Source organism: Podarcis vaucheri, assembly GCF_965113315.1.
Source record: "Podarcis vaucheri genome assembly, chromosome: Z".
NCBI classification, from domain to species: Eukaryota; Metazoa; Chordata; class Lepidosauria; order Squamata; family Lacertidae; genus Podarcis; species Podarcis vaucheri.
The window spans coordinates 11,375,435-11,399,575 of record NC_138758.1 but is presented as its reverse complement, the minus strand read 5'-3'; the positions used below and the strand labels follow the sequence as shown (position 1 = coordinate 11,399,575).

The window sequence follows — 24,141 nt, the reverse complement described above, 5'->3', positions numbered from 1 at the left end:
CAACCAAACTAGGTATCTCCAGGAGAACATCCACGATGACCTGAAGCAGCTCGGGCAGGGAATCCTTGGTGCAGCGGGGAGGTCAGTACACCAAAAGGAATCCTGTACTGCCCCTATTGCCCAGCTTCCAGAACATGCACCCAGAGAACTGGGTCTTTCATATGCGCAGAAGCACCAAATTGCACCAGTGCCTGTGCAGACGTGGTGCTTCAGGATGCAAATGCTGTGGGTTGCGGACGTGCCTCAGTCACGGGTTATGTCTGCAACCCGAGGTTCCACTGTACCAATTTTGTTTTAGGGCTTAATTTGCAGTAAATTTTATTCCTTTATTCATAATTGTTCTCACTGTTCTACTGTGAACTGCTCTTAAATTTTTTGCATCCATTTTGTCATATAAGGTTTTGCTTGTTCAGGCTTGGTGTCATATTTGAGTAATAGTTTATAAATTTTACCCAGAAGGTAGAACTCTGTTATGATGGACTCAGATTCTATCTTTTCACTGATTTAAATGTTTGCCATACAGTCTTTCTTGAATCTGGATATTAGTTGACAGTATGTAAGCAGTTTCATATTTTTTCTCCTCTTTAATACTTTGGCATGTATTTGATCTGTTCTTGAAGATGAACCATATCTTGGTACAATATATACTGTATTTTTCACTCTATAGGACGCACCGGACCATAGGAGGGGGAGAACAGGGAGAAAAAAATTCTCCCCCTCTCCGCTCAGCGCCCCTTCAACGAAGCTGGATGAGAAACGGAGCCCCTTCCATTTCTCCTCCAGCTTCACTGAAGGGGCGCTGCGCAGAGAGGAAACTTTGTGCAGTGCCTCTCCAGCGAAGCAAAGCCTGGAGAGCAAGAGGGATCGGTGTGCACCGACCCCTCTCGTTCTCCAGGCTTCAGGCAGCTTACCACAAGCCTTTGGAGATCAGCAGGAACTTGTGCTGTGCTCCAAAGGCTTCAGGCGGCTATCCCTGAAGCCTGGACAGCGAGAGGGGTCGGTGCGCACCGACCCCTCTCGCTCTCTAGGCTTCAGCGAAAGCAACGCGTAGCCTCTGGAGCGTGGAGGGAGCGCTCCCTCTGTGCTTCGGAGGCTTCGCATCGCTATCGCTGAAGCCAAGGAGCCTGCATTCGCTCCATAGGACGCACACACATTTCCCCTTAATTTTTGGAGGGTAAAAAGTGTGTCCTATAGAGCGAAAAATACGGTAGTCATATATTCTCCTATCGGCTCTAATAATAATATTGCAGTGGTGACATTAACAGTGCAGGTAAGGGGATTTTTGTGATTTTTGTAGTGCAACTCATGATTTTTGTGGTGCAGGCTGTGCCCGTGGCTATGATGTGTGATTTGATGGTGAGTTTGGGGAGCCCCAATGCAAAAAGAGTGAGGATCCCTGAGGATCCGTGCTTCAAAACTACATTTTTGGGCCATGGCGTTGCCAGGAAGCCGTGGATCCATAATTTTTATGGTGCAGGCTCTGCTCCTGGCTATGACGTGTGATTTGACAGTGAGTTTGGGTTGGCCCAATGCAAAAAGCGTGAGGATCCATGAGGATCCGTGCTTCAGAACCACGTTTTTGGGCCATGGAGTGGTCAGGAAGCCGTGGATCCGTGATTTTTGTGGTGCAAAATGGCATAGCTTAACCTGGCACCAAACTGAGGGAAAAAATGCTGAACTTATATATACCTCTGTCAGTAAAGCACGAGACTCTTAATCTCAGGGTTGTGGTTTCAAGTCCCATGTTGGGCAAAAGATTCCTGCATTGCAGGGGGGTTGGACTAGATGACCCTGGTGGTTCCCTTCCAACTCTGTGAATGGTTCTGTTATTCTGTTGTAACTGAAGGGCTGTTCATGTCAGCATCGCCCCTGAGCCAGTGCCACCAACTGGACTCATCCACTTCAGCCCCGACTGGGCTAGGCGAGCTGGGTAGCACTTCCAGAGACCACCTTCTGCACAGGAACAGGTCAAAGTGCTGTGGACTCACAGCCTAGAGTTGTGAGCACCAGATTCATTTCCACAAGAAGACAGTCGTCGCACAGCAGAGTACAGCAGAGTATGGCAGAGCATAAACGACTCGGAGAGCAGCTCTGTAGAATATCTTCTTTATTCTATCTGCAACTATAATACACAAACTATATACAGAGCTAAATGAGGTCTAAGCAAAATGAATGCTGAACTGCACTGAGTGCCTGCAGCTGCTCTTAGCAGCAATCTTATCTATACACACGATCTCTAACACTCAGTCTCCCCCCCCCCCACTGACTGAGTGACTCTTTGATGTTAGGCCGGAGTGAAATAAGTAGAGAGCAGAACACAGCCCCCTTCTTCTCTCTGGAACATCACCAGACTCATCAGGAGATTCTTGGATATGGGAGGGGTGAAATCTCCTCAGTTCACAGGGAAGATGGAGCAAATGTGTTTTGTGAGAGATGCTTGTGCTGTGATTCCTGCACTGGAGGGGGTTGGTCTAGCGGACCCTTGGAGATCCCTTCCAACCATCCAGTTCTGTGATACTTTGATTAAAATACTCCAAGAAATAAATAAACAGGCTTCCCTGTGGCAGTCCCTGGAAAGGGCTCCAGGGGCAGCCAACCCACAGAAAGTTTGGTATGTGCCCTGTAGCCCAAGCCCCATTCTTTTTTTTTCTTTTTTTTAATAAGATATTTATTAAGATTTTCAAGAAATTACAAAATAGAAAAAAACAAAAGAAAAATACAAAAAAGAAAAATACAAAATAAAAATAGTTAAAAAACAATTCAATCATCACATATTTTTCATTTACTTATTTCCCGGACTTCCTCACACCTTCCTTCTCTGTATTCCAATTCAAATTATTATTTCAGCAAATCCCTCCCCTCTTTCAAATCCTTTCCATAATTCATAATATTATGTCATCACATTACCTTAATCTATTTTCATAAAACTTAAATCTTAATTTTTACCAACTTCTCCTACCATAACATTCTTACCTAATTCTTTAAACATTTTTATTAGAGCCAAATAATTTCATTTCAACATTTTCCTAACATTCATCAATTTAAGAAAACAGTCCTAATAAAAAATAAAAAATAAGAAATCCAATCTTCATCCAGCGTCCCTTCCTCCTGGTCCCGGGTTTTTTCAGTCCTTTCTATCCTATTAATCTAGCACATTAACCTGGCAATCTTATATCCGAGGCCCTCAAGTCTCTTCCATATCCCTTCCACAGCTCTTCTTCATTTTTTCCTTTTGTTCGTGGGAACTCCAGCTTGGTAATATTTTTGACCCTTTTCAACAAAACAGTCCCTTTTCCATAGTCCAGACTGGACTCGATGTAATATTTAGAAACATGTACCAGATTCCCTTCAAAGTTAAGAGCCCCCACAGCTCCAGACATCTGACGGCCCCTTTCCAGACTCAAAAAGTCCAAATCTTCCTGTATAGGGGGGTCTATCCAACCCCCCCATTTCCAAACCAAACCAGATTTTATCTTTCCAAGTCTGGTCTGTGGCCCAAGCCCCATTCACCAGGTGAGACCCGGTGAACCGAAGGAGCGCTCCGCAGTGGCAAAGGGGCTGCCCAAGAGAGCTTGAGTAAGTGACTGCACGCCTGAGGGATCATGGCGGGAACTGATGGGGTTTGAAGTCCTTGGTCAAAGCTATTAAAGGACATTGGAATGAAGCAAATCGGTGGAACTAGTGGTTTTATATGAATTTCCAAAGTTTTGAGGCTTTTTCCTGAAGTCGACAGGTTTTGGAAATACTCTGACATTCACTCTGACATCATCCAGGTTATGATAGAGTTAACAAGTTAATGAGGAGGTTTTGGTAGACTCAGTCCATTGTTCTCCCAGCATCAATCAGGTGCACCTGGGATGAGGAATGACCCGGGTGCTGCAGAGCGGAACAGGGTCCTAGTGCCTCCGACGGGCGCTGGAGGCGTGCAGGCACCAAGCCCCTGCTCCGCCTTGCTTACCTCCCTGCTCTCCCCTTCCCGGACTCTCCGCCTGGCTCCCTCCACTGCTTGGTGCCCTGGCTCTCTGCGCCACTATTCCCAATGGTAAAGACGTCCCTGTCCAGCGCCCACAGCCGTGAGGGAGCTGAAGGGATTGCGTGGGTGGCACTGATGCCAGAGGGGTCTGGCAGCAAATAGGGGAGATCCTGATTCACTAAGAATGTCACTACACAAACAGATATATACACACACATCCTGGTTGGCATTCGTCGGTCTCGGGAGACAACGGAAAAGTGTGCCTTTGTGGGCAGAGTTAAACCGTAGGGTTACAGCGCCTGCTGTGGCTGTAGAGACTGATATGGGAGAGACAGGAGCGCCACTTGGCCCCACGACCATGGGTGCCCAGGGCCGTGGGTGCTATGCAGCATGCATGGCCCTGGCACAAAAATTTGTGGGTGCCTGGTCCCTTCATGGGGGGATTTTGTGGGTGATCAGGCACCCAGGGCCCCATGGAGTTGGCACCTATGGGGAGAGATGTTTTGATGTGGCTGGGGCTGATGAAGGCATCGGATTGTGCTGATATAGGTGTACCATACAAATATGTGTATGTAGTCTCACACACCCAGAGAGAGACACATATTATATATATTATACATACATTTATATCAAGCCATCTCTCCAAAGAGATCAAGGTTGTGTGCATGGTTCTCTTCCTCCCTGTTTCATCAACTACAACCCCAAGGTAGGTTAGGCACAGAGGCAGGGACTAGCCCAAGGTCACACAGTGAGCTGTTCGGTTGAGCGGGGATTTGAACCCTGGTCTCCCAGGCCCTAGTCCAACACTCTAACCACTGTACCATATTGCCTCTCTTAAATACATTCTGCTACTTAAAAAAAAAAAAAGACACACCAGTTACAACTGTAATACTTCAACATGCACCAGAGGCTTAAGTGGGATGAATGTCTGCACTACCTACATTCTTAAGTGGTACAGATTAGGCACAAGTTGGCCTCAAAGAGAATAGACCCTGCAAGTGCCAGAGAACAGGACAAATCAGCAACGTTGAAGAAAACGGGTTAGAATCTTCCTTGCTCCAACTCCAGCAGCATATTCCAGAATAATATTGCTCTTCTGTGCTGTCCACATTGCTGTAGCAATTAAGCAATTCACTTTAGTGTGCCTGCATATCAGTAAATCAGGCCATGCAAGTTGGAGTTAACCCTTTATTAGCAAGAACACAATCAGCACAGATTTGGTGGACTGTTGGGCCTAATGAACACAGGAGCTCTGCCTCTTTGATCAGCTGTCAAGACCGAAAGGCCCTGTGTCCCCACAGCTGTCTATGTCTCCTCCTCTCCAGGGCTTTTACCAGCTCTCCTTTGTCCTTTTCATGCCTCTTTTGGTTTTGGGTGACCAGGGGGCAGGAAAGCTTGTTGCAGCAGCTAGGAGATGTCCAGGTTCCTTTAATTGCTGTTAGGAAAAATCTGCTATACGTGTGAGACATGGTACCCTTATTTTGCACCTGCAGGTCTCCTGATCAGTGTTTGAAGGTCACTGTGACCTGGCAACTGGCAACAATTTTGGCACTGCACCAACGAACTACTGCAGGGGTCAGCAAACTTTTCCAGCAGGGGGCCAGTCCACTGTCCCTAAGACCTTGTGGGAGGCTGAACTATATTTTGAAGGGGGGAAATGAACCAATTCCTATGCCCCACAAATAACCCAGAGATGCACTTTAATTAAAAGCACACATTCTACTCATGTAAAAACATGCTGATTCCCAGACTGTCCGCGGCCTGGATTTAGAAGGCGATTGGGCCGGATCCGACCCCCGGGCCTTAGTTTGCCTACCCATGAACTACTGCACTAGTTCTGGAGCCCCACTAACAGGTAAAGTTAAAGTTAAATTACAACAAGTAATTATTTATGGATTGAATGGAAGACCAAACCCGGGGAAAGTTCTTTAAACTTAATTAAACTGGATTTTGGTTCAGCAGCATTCCTAAAACAATAGTGCCACCTGCAGCTGGCCTGGTGCAATTATCCTGGCTTTCCCAGCTATTCACCTACTATCCATTTATGTAAAATTACAAATAAACTTAAAACCCTGCTAATGTATTAACCTGTGTACATTGCTTCTGTATATATGCAATAAACATCTTCCACTCTTCCTTAAATTCATATAGGTGATATAAATATGTAATAAATAAATATGGATATGCAGCATGTTGACAAATACAGTGGTACCTCCAGTTGTGCACGGTATCCGTTCTGGAGCTCTGGTCAGATCCTGAGGAATTCGCAACCGGAGGTGCCGCTTCTGTGCATGTGCGCGGCGTGGTACAGCGCTTCTGGGTTTGCCACTTTGCATCCTGAAGAATACGCAACCAGAGGTGTGCGTATCCAGAGGTACCACTGTAATGGAACCAGAGAAGGGACTAGAGGGAAGTCAGTTTGTTTTGTTTTTCAATTGTTTTTTGTTTTTGGAAAATCAATAAAATATTGTTATTTTTTTAAAAAAAGACAAGTGTTTGCCAGAATGATGCGGAGAGCAAGAAAGATCATGGTTAGGTCTTTACTCCAAGGACGAACAGAGTCCCAACAGCTTGACTGCCCCACTATTGAAATGCTTTGCTATATCTGCTATATATGCAGATGTTGGTTCTCTGAGAACCTCCATTTCAGCTATAATCTGCTGCTGTTAAGTTATTAAGTAATCTGGATGTAGTTGGATTTCTGCAATTTTAAAAAAATTGGATTCTTTTTTAAAGCTGCTAGGTCTTTCAGAACTGCCCTATTATTTCTAGCAAGGTAGATTCTATATAGAGAAAGCTTGTATGCTGCAGAGTGGTCTGTTGGCAAGACAAGCATGTGCTTTGTATTTTTCTTCACTAATGAGCTTATTGGGCAGCCTTTGGTAGGCAACTATTTGCCAGCTCCACTACTGCATCTTGTGGATAAGAATACTGGACTATCTCACAAAGTCGTTGTAAGAATCATTTAGAGCTCCTTAAATTCTTTACAGATTATTTTGGTAGAAAATGCATTTTCTCTTATTTTTGCTTTTTATGCCAGTTATGATTGTTTTATTTCTTTTTTCTCCGTAATCTGTTTGCTAAGAGTTTTGATTCCTTCCCCCCAATTCGTATGTTTTTGTTTTAAATATGACAGCTGTATCATTTTCTCTGCTTCTATAGTTTCTAATTCTTTCCATTTTATTTGTAGCTTTTTAAATATACCCTTTGATCCTCTTCCTCTGTGTAGTTGTTCTAAAAAGGAGATTTCCTGTTCTAATTGATATTTTATCTCTCCATTCTGTGTTATTTGTTTAATTTTATCTGAATATAAGCACCACTCATGACTGTCTTCATAGTTTCCCCACAACAAACTGGAGCTTATTCCTCCAGTATTATTTTCTTTAAAGAAATTTGCTAGTGTTTTGTAAACTTTACCCTAATCAGCTGATTTGGGCTGAAGTACCAAACTGGAGCAAAGTCAAATTTTGCAGAGACTGGTGCATGTTCTGCTATTTTAACGTCTCCTGTCTGCGTCCCTTGCACTGCATTCAGAAGTGAGGCAGAAGTTAAATCTAGAAAATTGGAATCACATGTGAGTGACTGGTTTCCCCTGGGTTCATGTGCCTCTCAGCATATGTCTCTTAATCCCCACTCTTGCAGCAGTCTTGAGAGCTTCAGCAGCTATCTGCCTTTTTAGAGTTCCAGTGCGCTTTAACATTTCTTTTTCTAAGCAGAATCAGCCAAATGCTTATGATAATCCTTTTATGTTCAATTAAGGTCACTGTCAATTATTAAATCCCTAACACAACAAACAACACAAGCAACATGATGACAGTATACTAGATAGCACTGCAATTCTTATTGCATAATATACATAATTAGTACAACAAAAACAAAATTATTAAATCCCTAGCAGCTCTGCCCAAAGTTGTTTTGCAGGAAACTGACCACTATTTGGTACATAGACAGATGCCAATGTTACCTTAGGCATTCCATTAAAAATCCCTTCAACAAATACAAGTCTTCCATTTACATCTCTCAGCGCTTTAGTAGATTGGAAATTAAGTAATGTGCGTATTAATATGCCTATACCTCCTCCTTAGCTTGAACCTCTTGCTCTGAACCTTTGTCCCACCCATGACTGAATAAAACATATTTTTTTCCAATTGGCTTTGTGTGTTTCTGGCAGGAAAAATATTTGTGGATCCCTTTTATAAAGAAATTCTGCTGTCTTAGTCCATTTTATCAGGTTTTCCAACCCCTTCACATTTAAAGCAATTGCATTTATACCTTTACTCATTCATGCAAATAATCACTACTTTTCTTGACCAATCCATATCTCCTATGTACTGTATATTAGTCTGCTTTTGTTAATTGGTTGGATCTCTAACAGGTCTACTTAAGTTCTAAGCTGTGGAACCTTCATAAAACATTCAATAAATAGTTTGGTAAGTGCCCAACAGAGGGCACTCCAGCACCGTCAATGGAATAGAGCCCCAGTTTCAAACTTCTTTTTCTGGGCCATACTTTCAGAATAAAAATATGCTGGCACCACACTGTTGCTGTTTTATTGGTAAGAAATGCATTGGAAAACACAACCAGGATTGTCCTCAGTATCTCTTGATGCTTTTGCTCTCATTTTGAAAAGATATCTATCCATATTCTGCAATACACACACACACACACACACACACACAGAGAGAGAGAGAGAGAGAGAGAACACCCATATGCACTATATTTATACATTGAAATGTTTAAATATTTCTCTGATTGTCCTTGAATCTTCCCACGACACATGCCATCCTCTCTTGCCACACCAGTGCACACAGTGTAATAAGAAAATCTATTTGAAACATCTTAGATAAAAGCGGGGGGCATATTGAAATGGAACATTAGTTTTCAAATACAGCTGTACCTCGGTTCTCGAACGGAATCTGTTCCGGAAGTCTGTTCGACTTCTGAAAACCAAGACGCGGCTTCCAGTTGGCTGCAGGAGATTCCTGCACTCAATCAGAAGCTGCGTAAGCCGCGTTGGACGTTCAGGTTCCAAAGAACATTTGCAAACCGGAACACTCACTTCCGGGTTTGTGGCGTTCGGGAGCCGAAATGTTCAAGTTGCAAGGCGTTCCAGAACCAAGGTATGACTGTACCATATCCCTGCTGCTGGGTACCTTCTTTAAGATTGCATTTTTACCCCTTTCTGCTCTGATTGCTTTGTTTCTGTGGAGAAGCAGCTTTTCTTTGTCAACAACATTATGTCATTAAACAGTTCTATTTTGATGTCCATTCATTTTATGACAGTTTCTCTCTGAAGTGTGGGTGTTCCCACTTCTGCTCCATGGCCCACTGATGGTCTTTCAGCTATGCTGTACATTTTCCTCCTGGGGTATATACGCAGCCTCTGTTTTTCACATGTGGTGGATGATCCCTCAGGTATACCTATTTTGGGATAAAATCTTTCATGAAATGGGACTCGTAACGCAAGGATCTTGATTCTTAAATAGCAATACTGCCTGTATTATATGTGTGTGTGTGTGCAGCAGGTTAATGCTCTAAAGACCTTATGGCACAACCAATGGCCGCAGCACAATTGGCCATAGCTGTGGACTGGAGAACGTTAAATATAGATTTATTTGAGATGTGTGGTTGGCACAAAACTGCAGCCCAGCTTTGACAGGCAAGTTAGCTGACAGGGTATGTGGATACGGAAACCAACAAAAAGACAAGGCACCCCATGTCTGCAAAAAATGGTATTCTTTTATTGCAATAGGCTAGGAGTTCCAAAGTGCAGGTGCTGCCACACTAAACAATGTGGTACAGTACAGGTATTATGTGGAACCTGTAGTTGTGCTTGAAACTACTGAAGGGGAGGTTTTTCTTATTGTGATTTCACCATGCTCTGTATTATTTGAAAAGGAAGACACTTATTCTTGCTTCTAAATAAGCAGGGTGGTAAATCAGCCTGCACAGCAGCAATCTACTCGCCTGCGTCATGATCAGTGGGACTTATTCCCTAGCCGACGATGCATAAGATTGGCTGCAATCCTATGCACCCCTTGCATCCACCTTGTGCCCCAGGAATCTGCACAAACCTGCACCAGAGAATTGTAGAGTTGTAAGGGACCCCTAAGGGTCATCCAGCCAACCCCCTGGCAATGCAGGAATCGCAACTAGACCATCCCTGACCGATGGCCATCCAGCCTCTGTTTAAAACCTCCAAGGAAGGCGAGGCCACCTCCTCGCGAGGGAGTCCTTTCCACTGTCGAACACATCTCTTCCCGCCAGAAAGCTCTTCCTGACGTTCAGATGCGAAATCTCCTTTCCTGTGACTTTGAATTCGCTGGTTCGAGTCATTACCCTCCGGAGCAGGAGAAAACAAACATGCTCCACGCTCCGACAAAAACAAACCACCTGCATGGCGCTGCGTTTACTTGCGAGCAAGCGCCTTTCCTTGCGGAATAAAATGTGGTCAGTTTAGGACCCGTCTGCAAATCTGTCAATTGACTGCTGTTATTATGGTCACTTTAGGGTTGCCACACAGTGGTACTTAATTCGTTCTGGAGGTCCGTTCTTAACCTGAAACTGTTTCTGTTCTCATCCTGAAGCAAAGTTCTTAACCCGAGGTACTATTTCTGGGTTAGCGGAGTCTGTAACTTGAAGCGTCTGTAACCCGAGGTACCACTGTATATGGAAGAGCAATATATATTTAGAGAGAGAGAGGACTTTGCGCCGGCTATTCAAAGCGAATAAATGCAATTTGTCTCAATTTGTTACTCCCCCTTTAAAAAAAAAAAAAGGGGGCACGTAGCAACCTTTAATTATTATTGCAAGTGAGTAGCAGCCCTCGGAGGGGGCTTTTACTCGCGAGCGCAGCATAGGATCGGGTCCGCACGGAAACTGAGTGGGTGGGACACCTCTACCTGCGGGCAATAAATAGCAAACAGCGCTGGGCGTCCGAGGGGCTCCTGGCTTCGCTTGGCTTCCCAGCGGCGAGGCAACGTCCCTTTGACAAGCGAGGAGGAGAAGGAGGAGAAGAAGGAGGCTCCGGGGCTCCGGCGCTCCGGCAAGCAAAGGCTCCCCAGTTCCCCCGCGGGTAGCGGGGCCCGGCGCGCTCCGCCCCGGGGAGGCCCGAGCAAGAGGCCGCGAGGAGCCGGTTTGGGGGCGGCGGCGGCGGCGGCGGGAGAGGCGGCGGAGGCCTCCGGTAAGAGGGGGAAGCCAGCCGCGGGTCCGGCTTCGCCCTCCGCCAGCGACTAGGCCTCTCCCCGGGAGGAGGGTCGGGGGGGATGATGCTGGGGGACGCCATGCAGCGGAGCGGGGGGCTCGGCAGTCGCCCCCCTTCGAGGCCTGCCCTGGGAGGCGGGGGCGGGCGGGGGAGGGAGGGGGCGAAGCGGCGGCGGGGGGGGGGGGAATGGGGCTGGATGGACTATGGGGGAGCGCTGGCCGGATTCTGCCCCCGGGGGTGGGTTTTGCCGCGGAGAAGGTTTCGGGGCTGTAACTGTGGGCTTCGCCGGGAGCACCTGTGGGGCGGGGAAGAAGGGGGAGGTGGGCCGGGGTCGTCGGCGTGGTGGGGGAGGGAGGCCTGCTGGCCGGAATCATCCCTAGGGAGCCGTGGACGGTCTTGGTCCCCTGCCGCCGCCCGCTGGGGTGGTCTATGACTTTTGGGGTTGGGTGGGTTGACTGCATGGTTTGGCTGCATGGCGTGGGGGTGGTCTAGGGGTGCAGGGGGTGGGTGGCTTGGGGGGTGGTCTAGGGCTTTAGGGGGTGGGTGGCCTGACTGCGTGGCTTGGAGTGGTCTAGGGGTGCAGGGGGTGGGTGGCTTGGGGGGTGGTCTAGGGCTTTAGGGGGTGGGTGGCCTGACTGCGTGGCTTGGAGTGGTCTAGGGGTGCAGGGGGTGGGTGGCTTGGGGGGTGGTCTAGGGCTTTAGGGGATGGGTGGCCTGACTGCATGGCTTGGAGTGGTCTAGGGGTGCAGGGGGTGGGTGGCTTGGGGGGTGGTCTAGGGGTGCAGGGGGCAGGTGGCCTGACTGCGTGGCTTGGGGTGGTCTAGGGGTGCAGGGGGTGGGTGGTTTGGGGGGGTCTAGGGCTTTAGGGGGTGGGTGGCCTGACTACATGGCTTGGAGTGGTCTAGGGGTGCAGGGGGTGGGTGGCTTGGGGGGTGGTCTAGGGCTTTAGGGGATGGGTGGCCTGACTGCGTGGCTTGGAGTGGTCTAGGGGTGCAGGGGGTGGGTGGTTTGGGGGGTGGTCTAGGGCTTTAGGGGGTGGGTGGCCTGACTACATGGCTTGGAGTGGTCTAGGGGTGCAGGGGGTGGGTGGCTTGGGGGTGGTCTAGGGCTTTAGGGGGTGGGTGGCCTGACTGAATGGCTTGGAGTGGTCTAGGGGTGCAGGGGGTGGGTGGCTTGGGGGGTGGTCTAGGGCTTTAGGGGGTGGGTGGCCTGACTACATGGCTTGGAGTGGTCTAGGGGTGCAGGGGGTGGGTGGCGTGGGGGGTGGTCTAGGGCTTTAGGGGGTGGGTGGACTGACTGCATGGCTTGGAGTGGTCTAGAGGTGCAGGGGGTGGGTGGCATGAGGGTGGTCTAGGGGTGCAGGGGTGGGTGGCTTGGGGGGTGGTCTAGGGCTTTAGGGGGCAGGTGGCCTGACTGCATGGCTTGGAGTGGTCTAGGGGTGCAGGGGGTGGGTGGCATGGGGGTGGTCTAGGGGTGCAGGGGGTGGGTGGCTTGGGGGGTGGTCTAGGGCTTTAGGGGGCAGGTGGCCTGACTGCGTGGCTTGGAGTGGTCTAGGGGTGCAGGGGGTGGGTGGCATGGGGGTGGTCTAGGGGTGCAGGGGGTGGGTGGCTTGGGGAGTGGTCTAGGGGTGCAGGGGGCAGGTGGCCTGACTGCGTGGCTTGGAGTGGTCTAGGGGTGCAGGGGGTGGGTGGCATGGGGGTGGTCTAGGGGTGCAGGGGGTGGGTGGCTTGGGGAGTGGTCTAGGGGTGCAGGGGGCAGGTGGCCTGACTGCATGGCTTGGAGTGGTCTTGGGGTGCAGGGGGTGGGTGGCCTGACTGCATGGCTTGGAGTGGTCTAGGGGTGCAGGGGGTGGGTGGCATGGGGGTGGTCTAGGGGTGCAGGGGGTGGGTGGCTTGGGGGGGGTCTAGGGCTTTAGGGGGCAGGTGGCCTGACTGCGTGGCTGGGAGTGGTCTAGGGGTGCAGGGGGTGGGTGGCTTGGGGGTGGTCTAGGGCTTTAGGGGGCAGGTGGCCTGACTGCGTGGCTTGGAGTGGTCTAGGGGTGCAGGGGGTGGGTGGCATGAGGGTGGTCTAGGGGTGCAGGGGGTGGGTGGCTTGGGGGGTGGTCTAGGGGTGCAGGGGGCAGGTGGCCTGACTGCGTGGCTTGGAGTGGTCTAGGGGTGCAGGGGGTGGGTGGCATGGGGGTGGTCTAGGGGTGCAGGGGGTGGGTTGCTTGGGGGGTGGTCTAGGGCTTTAGGGGGTGGGTGGCCTGACTGCATGGCTTGGAGTGGTCTAGGGGTGCAGGGGTGGGTGGCTTGGGGGTGGTCTAGGGCTTTAGGGGGTGGGTGGCCTGACTGCGTGGCTTGGGGTGCAGGGGGTGGGTGGCTTGGGGGGTGGTCTAGGGCTTTAGGGGGCAGGTGGCCTGACTGCGTGGCTTGGAGTGGTCTAGGGGTGCAGGGGGTGGGTGGCATGAGGGTGGTCTAGGGGTGCAGGGGGTGGGTGGCTTGGGGGGTGGTCTAGGGGTGCAGGGGGCAGGTGGCCTGACTGTGTGGCTTGGAGTGGTCTAGGGGTGCAGGGGGTGGGTGGCTTGGGGGTGGTCTAGGGCTTTAGGGGGCAGGTGGCCTGACTGCATGGCTTGGAGTGGTCTAGGGGTGCAGGGGGTGGGTGGCTTGGGGTGGTCTAGGGGTGCAGGGGGTGGGTGGCCTGACTGCGTGGCTTGGAGTGGTCTAGGGGTGCAGGGGGTGGGTAGCTTGGGGGGTGGTCTAGGGCTTTAGGGGGCAGGTGGCCTGACTGCATGGCTTGGAGTGGTCTAGGGGTGCAGGGGGTGGGTGGCTTGGGGTGGTCTAGGGGTGCAGGGGGTGGGTGGCCTGACTGCGTGGCTTGGAGTGGTCTAGGGGTGCAGGGGGTGGGTGGCTTGGGGGGTGGTCTAGGGCTTTAGGGGGCAGGTGGCCTGACTGCATGGCTTGGAGTGGTCTAGGGGTGCAGGGGGTGGGTGGCTTGGGGTGGTCTAGGGGTGCAGGGGGTGGGTGGCCTGACTGCGTGGCTTGGAGTGGTCTAGGGGTGCAGGGGGTGGGTGGCTTGGGGGGTGGTCTAGGGCTTTAGGGGGCAGGTGGCCTGACTGTGTGGCTTGGAGTGGTCTAGGGGTGCAGGGGGTGGGTGGCTTGGGGGGGTCTAGGGCTTTAGGGGGCAGGTGGCCTGACTGCGTGGCTTGGAGTGGTCTAGGGGTGCAGGGGGTGGGTGGCTTGGGGGGTGGTCTAGGGCTTTAGGGGGCAGGTGGCCTGACTGCGTGGCTTGGAGTGGTCTAGGGGTGCAGGGGGTGGGTGGCTTGGGGGGTGGTCTAGGGCTTTAGAGGGCAGGTGGCCTGACTGTGTGGCTTGGAGTGGTCTAGGGGTGCAGGGGGTGGGTGGCTTGGGGGGTGGTTTAGGGGTGCAGGGGGTGGGTGGCTTGGGGGGTGGTTTAGGGTTTTAGGGGGCAGGTGACCTGACTGCATGGCTTGGAGTGGTCTAGGGGTGCAGGGGGTGGGTAGCTTGGGGGGTGGTTTAGGGGTGCAGGGGGTGGGTGGCTTGGGGGGTGGTTTAGGGTTTTAGGGGGCAGGTGACCTGACTGCATGGCTTGGAGTGGTCTAGGGGTGCAGGGGGTGGGTAGCTTGGGGGGTGGTCTAGGGCTTTAGGGGGCAGGTGGCCTGACTGCATGGCTGGGAGTGGTCTAGGGGTGCAGGGGGTGGGTGGCTTGGGGGTGGTCTAGGGCTTTAGGGGGCAGGTGGCCTGACTGCGTGGCTTGGAGTGGTCTAGTGGTGCAGGGGGTGGGTGGCTTGGGGGGTGGTCTAGGGCTTTAGGGGGCAGGTGGCCTGACTGCGTGGCTTGGAGTGGTCTAGGGGTGCAGGGGGTGGGTGGCATGGGGGTGGTCTAGGGTTGCAGGGGTGGGTGGCTTGGGGAGTGGTCTAGGGGTGCAGGGGGCAGGTGGCCTGACTGCGTGGCTTGGAGTGGTCTAGGGGTGCAGGGGGTGGGTGGCTTGGGGGGTGGTCTAGGGCTTTAGGGGGCAGGTGGCCTGACTGTGTGGCTTGGAGTGGTCTAGGGGTGCTGGGGGTGGGTGGCTTGGGGGGTGGTCTAGGGCTTTAGGGGGCAGGTGGCCTGACTGCGTGGCTTGGAGTGGTCTAGGGGTGCAGGGGGTGGGTGGCTTGGGGTGGTCTAGGGCTTTAGGGGGCAGGTGGCCTGACTGTGTGGCTTGGAGTGGTCTAGGGGTGCAGGGGGTGGGTGGCTTGGGGGGTGGTCTAGGGCTTTAGGGGGCAGGTGGCCTGACTGCGTGGCTTGGAGTGGTCTAGGGGTGCAGGGGGTGGGTGGCTTGGGGGTGGTCTAGGGGTGCAGGGGGTGGGTGGCTTGGGGGGTGGTCTAGGGCTTTAGGGGGCAGGTGGCCTGACTGCGTGGCTTGGAGTGGTCTAGGGGTGCAGGGGGTGGGTGGCATGGGGGTGGTCTAGGGGTGCAGGGGTGGGTGGCTTGTGGTGGTCTAGGGCTTTAGGGGGTGGGTGGCCTGACTGCGTGGCTTGGAGTGGTCTAGGGGTGCAGGGGGGGTGGCTTGGGGGGTGGTCTAGGGCTTTAGGGGGCAGGTGGCCTGACTGCATGGCTTGGAGTGGTCTAGGGGTGCAGGGGGTGGGTGGCATGGGGGTGGTCTAGGGGTGCAGGGGGTGGGTGGCTTGGGGTGGTCTAGGGGTGCAGGGGGTGGGTGGCCTGACTGCGTGGCTTGGAGTGGTCTAGGGGTGCAGGGGGTGGGTGGCTTGGGGGTGGTCTAGGGCTTTAGGGGGCAGGTGGCCTGACTGCGTGGCTTGGAGTGGTCTAGGGGTGCAGGGGGTGGGTGGCATGAGGGTGGTCTAGGGGTGCAGGGGGTGGGTGGCTTGGGGGGTGGTCTAGGGGTGCAGGGGGCAGGTGGCCTGACTGCGTGGCTTGGAGTGGTCTAGGGGTGCAGGGGGTGGGTGGCAGGGGGGGGGTCTAGGGGTGCAGGGGGTGGGTGGCTTGGGGTGGTCTAGGGGTGCAGGGGGTGGGTGGCTTGGGGGGTGGTCTAGGGCTTTAGGGGGTGGGTGGCCTGACTGCGTGGCTTGGGGTGCAGGGGGTGGGTGGCTTGGGGGGTGGTCTAGGGCTTTAGGGGGCAGGTGGCCTGACTGCGTGGCTTGGAGTGGTCTAGGGGTGCAGGGGGTGGGTGGCATGAGGGTGGTCTAGGGGTGCAGGGGGTGGGTGGCTTGGGGGGTGGTCTAGGGGTGCAGGGGGCAGGTGGCCTGACTGCGTGGCTTGGAGTGGTCTAGGGGTGCAGGGGGTGGGTGGCATGGGGGTGGTCTAGGGGTGCAGGGGGTGGGTTGCTTGGGGGGTGGTCTAGGGCTTTAGGGGGTGGGTGGCCTGACTGCATGGCTTGGAGTGGTCTAGGGGTGCAGGGGTGGGTGGCTTGGGGGGTGGTCTAGGGCTTTAGGGGGTGGGTGGCCTGACTGCGTGGCTTGGGGTGCAGGGGGTGGGTGGCTTGGGGGGTGGTCTAGGGCTTTAGGGGGCAGGTGGCCTGACTGCGTGGCTTGGAGTGGTCTAGGGGTGCAGGGGGTGGGTGGCATGAGGGTGGTCTAGGGGTGCAGGGGGTGGGTGGCTTGGGGGGTGGTCTAGGGGTGCAGGGGGCAGGTGGCCTGACTGCGTGGCTTGGAGTGGTCTAGGGGTGCAGGGGGTGGGTGGCATGGGGGTGGTCTAGGGGTGCAGGGGGTGGGTTGCTTGGGGGGTGGTCTAGGGCTTTAGGGGGTGGGTGGCCTGACTGCATGGCTTGGAGTGGTCTAGGGGTGCAGGGGGTGGGTGGCATGGGGGTGGTCTAGGGGTGCAGGGGGTGGGTTGCTTGGGGGGTGGTCTAGGGCTTTAGGGGGTGGGTGGCCTGACTGCATGGCTTGGAGTGGTCTAGGGGTGCAGGGGTGGGTGGCTTGGGGGGTGGTCTAGGGCTTTAGGGGGTGGGTGGCCTGACTGCGTGGCTTGGGGTGCAGGGGGTGGGTGGCTTGGGGGGTGGTCTAGGGCTTTAGGGGGCAGGTGGCCTGACTGCGTGGCTTGGAGTGGTCTAGGGGTGCAGGGGGTGGGTGGCATGAGGGTGGTCTAGGGGTGCAGGGGGTGGGTGGCTTGGGGGGTGGTCTAGGGGTGCAGGGGGCAGGTGGCCTGACTGCGTGGCTTGGAGTGGTCTAGGGGTGCAGGGGGTGGGTGGCATGGGGGTGGTCTAGGGGTGCAGGGGGTGGGTTGCTTGGGGGGTGGTCTAGGGCTTTAGGGGGTGGGTGGCCTGACTGCATGGCTTGGAGTGGTCTAGGGGTGCAGGGGTGGGTGGCTTGGGGGGTGGTCTAGGGCTTTAGGGCAAGGAAAGAAGCATGTTCCTTAGCAGTGGAGAGGGTTTGTAGTGGTGTTTGTATGGGTAAAGGAACCCTATGCGATGGAAGAAAGGGGATAGTGGAAAGTATAATGGGGTTAGCACTCTGTGGGGCATAAGCAAGGCTCTGCGTGCGGATGGTTGCCTGACACAGGGGTCTGGTTCGCTTAGTGAGTTTATATGTGAGGGTCTTTATAGGCTCTGGAAGCCCTTTCTTGTGCAAGAAGGGTTTGCGAGGTATGGTTACTTTGCTCTCTCTGGACCGTGTGAGGAAAGCTCTGTGTGGGGTCCTCATCAGGCTAGAGCATCTCCGAGATCTGGTGTTTAATATTAAAGACTATAAAAAAAAAACGGCAGAGAGGAACTGAGAGACAATTAAGAGCCTCAGACGTGAGATCCCCAGGCTGATAGTAGATTAAGACTGATGGACATTTGTTGGGGATTGAAACCGGGAAAGGGGATGGGGTGGGGTTTGGGGATCCAAAGGGTGTATAATTATAACTCGTCTTTTTACTTTTATTCTGTTTCGTTATTTGTATGAAAAGTGGGGAATTCGTGGAAGGGAATTTGGGTCGACTTTAGAAAAAGGATTTAAGAATGAGTACTGATGTATAAATGTTTGATGTTTATAAGGTAAAATCGGCTTTTTACAATGAATTAAATATAAAAAGGTTAAAAAATTGGGGACAAGAACTTGTTGAATTAACAATTTGAATTGGAATATATGAAGGGGAGGTGTGGGGAAGTCAGGGAAATATGTTATTGAAAAATAAGGGCTGTAAACTGTCTGTTTTTAATTTTTCTTTTTCTTTTTGGCTTTTTAATTTACTAAAATGGAAAATCTTCAATAAATATCTATTAAAAAAAAACCTTGCCCTCTCACATAAAAAAAAGGAAAGCTCTGTGTGGGGCTGGGTTGTGGGAGACTATGGCATTTATGGCTCTTCAGCCAACTCACTTGGCTCCAGTTTTATCCCCAAAACAAGTTAGAAGCAAGTTAGACTGGGAGATTGTCTCATGACCACCCAGTGAGCTACATGACTGCGTGGGGATTTGAACTCGGGTCTCCCCAACCCTAGTCTTCACACTGTACAGCCACTACACCACAATTGCAGCAAAGGCCTTTCCTTAAGGAGATGAGTGGGCCGTGGTAATAGAGAGGGTTATTTGTTGCCCTAGAGGTGTGAAAGAAGGATCAATGTGCAAGCCATAGGAGAGTGGAGTGGGCCAGCACTCTGTGGGGTGTGAGACATTATTGGGATTGGGCTGTGGGGATTAGAGGCCTCTGGAATGGACTGTGCTGCTTTCTGAATTGACTCAAGAAATCATGGGCAGTGTGGGGATGTGGGGGGAGAAAAGCAGGTTGAAAAACTTTAGGGTCTGCCAGCTCTGTGGTCCTGGGGTGCAGGAAGCTGAGGACCTGTGGAGTGGTCTATGGCTACATTACTGTGTATAATTTAAAGAGGGACTTGTTGCTGTATGAAAGAAGAGCAAGAAAGCTGTTTGGGCCTAGGGAAATAGTTGAAGCCTGCTCATGACTTGGGCTTGGCCGTGTAGGGTGTGTTTGCCTCTGCATGTGTTATTGGAGCTGTATGTGAGAAGGACCGCATGTGCAGTGTGTGTGTTTGGGTGCATGTGCTGCAAGACGAGGATGTACTGAGAAGGCCCATGTGTGTTTGAGTCACATATATGTAATGTGGAAATGCTTCAGGGTGGATTGAGGGGAAAAGAGCTCAGCTTTCTATTTTTGTTCATGGGACAATACCTGGGGGAAGGTGTTATTTGGGGGTGGGCTTAGGAAGTAGCAGCTTATCTAAGGGGAACATATATGTGGATGAGGAAGAAGAGGTGTTGTGAAGTCCAGTATTGAAAGCTGAGGGTAGTGGCGGTCTCATTTTATGGATGAGAATAGACTCAATTTGTGGGAACTGTGTTTTACAAGTTAGACTCTAGTGCCTTTCTGTGGCATATACACCAGAGGGAGCTATGCCCCCTTTTAGATATGAATTGAAGGAATGAAAGAATGGATTTATATGCTATGGGAAGTAGGAACTGGTATCTCCAAGTATTGATAGGGTCTAGGAAGAGCCAATGTTAGGCTTGGATTGAGGAGAAGGGTCAAATTTCTGCTTGACTATGCTTGATCACATAATAGAGTGATCTTGGTTGATCATAAATTGGCATAATATTGGCCTAACTGCCACGACCCCACAATATTTCCAGTGTGTTAGTCTTTTTTGCCTCACTGAGACCCTGGGGAGATAAAAGGGTAAAAATAAAACCAAATAGCTCCTTAATTTTATTATCTTTTAAAATCCTTCAATAGAGTTATCAGGGTAACTAACAAAAACACACTAAGAACAGCAAAATTCACAAGAACAGCACTCAAAATTCAGAGTAGATAGGACCAGTAAAATTAGTTTAAAAGCCTGGAATAATAAGGTATTTGATGGTCCCAAAATAATTTCAGAATAGGTGAAAGGCAAGCCTTTCCACAGATGGCCTGCCACAAGCAGGGCACAGCTGCTGAGAATACTCTTTCTGCTTGCAGAAGAAAGGGCATCATGTCATCCTATCATATCAGCAAATGTAATGATATTTTGACAGTGATGGGTCCCTGTATAAGGGATGAGAACGGTGGTTAGGAGGAAGGGGAGCATCAGGGTGTTTCTGTCTTGTCTTTTTCTAAGGCTAAAGTAATATAAAGCACAGTTATGTAAAAACAGTATGCCATCCTTGAAGATGCACAGAGTTGGGTGGACGGATTCTGGAGAAGGGACTGTGAAGATGGAAGCAAAATAGGATGCCTGTGTTTAGGAAGAAGGGGTTGAATTATGTTACAACCCACACTGCAGCATAACAGTACTAGTGCAAGTCTACTGCTAACCGCTAAAAGGTCAATTGCAATACCATTCAGTGTGAATATGGTTGCAGCTGGTTGTATATAGCTTTCACTATAATCTTCTGCTCAGCCATAAATTCCTCCCCGGTGTCTACCATCATGCAGTATTATTGAAGAGAGGAACAAATTTCTTTTTGATTTGCTTCATAAAACTTCCTCTTCTGTTTGTGGAACGAAAGTCCTAACAGTCCAAGTTTACCAATGGGAACTAAGATACAGGCAGATGAGCCTGCTACTGTAGTTGAGGTTTTTCCCAGCATCATTCGACACTTACCAGGCTATCAAGAAGTCATTTATATGTGCTGCACTCCAATTCTCTTCTGTGTGATTTTAATTTTTAAGATAGGATGCTTTCTGGTTATTGTTTTGAAGTATGGCAAATGACATTATATAGCCCATTTCAGCGTTGTGTTTGAACTTCATTGGGTTTATGTATTTTACTGGGATGTTTATTAAGAAGCAAGATAAGCAGCAGCACATGTGGGTGTACACCTGTGATCAAGGTGTTTTTTTAAAGGATGGGAACAGGTGATGACTTTGCCAGCAGCTGCATTTTATTATTTGCTCCAGTTTCCCTTGAGTCTTGCAATTTGGACCCTGACATCTCAGAAGAGAGCGGGCAAGGATTTGCCGGTATACTTTCCCTAACACATTAATATAGCAGAAGGACTAGACTGAGGAGTATTTTGTTATGCTCTGACTTGAATACAAAAAAATACATAAATCTGTTGAGAACTATGGCATTTTAGGAGAGAGTGCAAACTATACAAATCAGAATGTCATGATTTCTAGTGCAGAGCTTAAAGACAAACTAGAGGACTGAGAAGGGAAACATACTACAGTGTGGAGGAATGGAATTCATGACTTGTATTCTGAAAAGCCAGAAAATCTCAAGATAAAAAAAATGACTGGATTATATTGCCTTTCGGAGTAAACTGCGTTCCAAGGTGTGTAATTAATTATAGCATGGAGTGTGAGGAGCAGATTTCCCTAAGTTATGTTAAACTAAACTTGGAGTGTAGACCTCTTATGCACTTGACCTTTGTTATAAATGAAGCAGTAAATACACATATACAGTATGTGTATCTTGCCTTGAAACTTGACATAGTTGTGAGTGAATTGTGGAAGCATTTCTTTGCCATGTTAATGGAGACTAGTTCATACATGTAACTGCATTGCTTGACTTGACTGTGGGTTGTCTAAGAAGACAGAATGGTTTTTGATTACTGCAGATGCTCTTTAAAAGCAATAGTCAGTTTATTTTTAACAGAAAAGAACGTTTGACTTGTGCAGTTTACATGTTCTCATTTATTGGAAATAGCTTACGTAGTTAAGTCTAGAGACTTTTCCTAAAGTACCCATTTGCTAGAATTACTAAGCTGTGTTTATATATATTTGTAGATGTGTAAAGTTTCAGAAAGCAGTTTTTGTGTAGTTTGTTTTAGACTTTGTTAAAATATTTTATACCATTTCCCCAGCAGTTCAATTTTAATTTTAAAGAGAGCTTGGATACATTAGCTGCAATTCTTTCATGGCTATTAGAGCTTGAAGGGTGTAGTCCTGATTACACTTGCTAGGGGGCAAGGCCAGTGGAACTCATTTCTGGGTAAACATAGTTTGCAACGTGCCACGAGTGTGTATTTTATCTTACTTGGTTTCTTGGTTGTCTTACTGGGTTTCTTTCAAATTGGTGGTTGGTTGGCATTCTGTGACATGCTTAGTGATTTATCCAGGACTGGTGTGTATTTCAGCTGCAAATGCTTTTTTTGTATCTGCATAGTTTTTCATGTGTGTGGGTTTTGCTGGGAGTTTGGATTTAATTTCAGACTCTTCCATAGTTCAATAAGAGATCCTATTGGGACTGCGTGTTGTATTTAACACTCCTCACAGTGTGTATTATATCTCTTCCCTACCAACACTTTAGGATGATTGTATGCCATTTCTAAGATGACTGTATATCATTTTAAAGATATTTTGTGCTTTTAGAAGATAACCTTTAAAACAGCAAACAAGCAAGGTTGCAATCGCAGTGAGCTCCATTGAAATAAAAGGCCCTTCATTCAAAGTAAATTTGCAAAGATAGGGTCATTCTGCAAGAGCAAACAGTTTTAGGTCTAAATGTGCCTCTAATTTTAATTCAGAAAATAGTGTACTTGTCAGAAATTTGGAAAACACAGGTCCAGCTTGAAAGAGGCGTGGTATGAATGACAGCTGTGTTTAATGTCACCTTGCACTGTTTGCATGGTGCAAGCAGCTGATCCTAGTAACTATGTAGAATATAAAGGAGCATTCTTTATTTGCTCTTTATCATAACTGCTCCTCTTTAATTGTTTTTCTAAAGGACCTTTGGACATCATGAACCACACTATAGTATATGATACCTCAGAAACTATGGAGTTCTGTGCTTTTCATCGACTCTATCTAATGCCAGTAGTGAAAATGACAGTCTGTATAGTTCTTCCAGAACCCACCGGACCTACCTACATAGTCCCAAAGTGGGAAGTGATTGAAAAGCTGAAGAAAATGGTTTGTCCAGACCGGTTCGCCAGTGTTAAGGTTACCAAGAACACTAAGGGTTTCATTCTGTGTGAGGGAGAGGCAGACACCAATCGCGTGTTTTGTAGGCTGAAGGAGAAGCTTCATGGCAAGACGATAAACCTCAGTGGCTTCAAAGATGATTTGCAAGTGGTTGTCATGGAGCCACCTTCCAATCCGCCAGCTCCTGAGGAGTTGGAACCCACTAGAGAATTTCCAGAGGAAGACTTAGCAGAGCAGAGCAAGGATAGTCCTGGTTGCATCTATTTGGAAGGATTGCCATGCAAATGGTTTGCAGTGAAAGGCTCAGGTAGTGAATCACCAAGGGAAGATATCTTGAGAGCAGTGTTTGAAAATTTTGGGAAGATCAAGAACATAGATATCCCTATGCTTGACCCTTATAGGGAAGAAGTAGGAGGACGCATGAATAATTTGACTTTGCGTTCCCTTTTGAACCTGCGGACATTTGAAGCTTTTGTCCAATACCAGGAGTCCTCATCTTGTTCAAAAGCTATGGAGACATTTAAGGGAATGAAGCTGGTGTTTAAAGGGGATGATGGAAAAGCTCTTGCATGTTACATCAAGGTAAGAAGTATTGCTTAGGAGTAGCTATTTTTAGTCTATTGCTGTAAAAACTACCAAGTCATGCCACCTGAAAGGCTGGCAGTTTTATTTTGGCATAGACATTATGAACTATTTTCTACCATAGGTGGAAGTGCCTAATGATGTGGAATCTAGTCCCATGAAAGGATATGCTGAATTAAATTTTTTCATGCATCTGATGGTGGGAGTCGTGTTCCACAATTAATCTGCCACCCTTTCAGGTGGCACCAGAGGTTTTTGTGTGTGCCAGGGATGGGGAAGCTGTGGCTCTCCAAGGCTGCTGGGCTACAGCTTTTGTCATCCTTGACCATTAGCCATATTGGCTCAAAGTTGATGGGAGCTGCAATTCAACAACCTCTGGAAACCACATGCTTTAGGAAACAGGAGTCCTTCCGCTTGTGGAAGAGTCTTGCAGAAGCCAGCACTAATGGAAGAGGAGGTGAAGAGATGTTTGCCTATCTCTCCTACAACCTCCTATACCCACTTCCATGCTGTTGCAAGGGGTCTCACAACTCACTGGAGCAGAACTGAAGAGCACAATTCACCCCCCCCCCCCGTTGCTGTCATATGGTTTTGATAGGT

The 24,141-nt window shown here is 49.8% G+C and overlaps 1 protein-coding gene and 1 long non-coding RNA gene across 2 annotated transcripts in view; one reads left to right on the top strand and one right to left on the bottom strand.

Annotated features, from left to right (window-relative positions):
- The window catches only part of LOC309523514, a 293,380-nt gene that overhangs the window by 186,324 nt on the left and 82,915 nt on the right, over nucleotides 1-24,141 (bottom strand). The window lies entirely within an intron of this gene.
- Nucleotides 19,536-24,141, top strand: part of LOC309523415 (A-kinase anchor protein 17B-like) — a 16,763-nt gene continuing 12,157 nt past the window's right edge. The window contains exon 1 of the mRNA XM_082207216.1: nucleotides 19,536-23,541. Coding sequence (XP_082063342.1) covers nucleotides 22,777-23,541 — 765 coding nt within the window. The 5' untranslated portion in view covers nucleotides 19,536-22,776. The remainder of the gene's footprint in view (nucleotides 23,542-24,141) is intronic.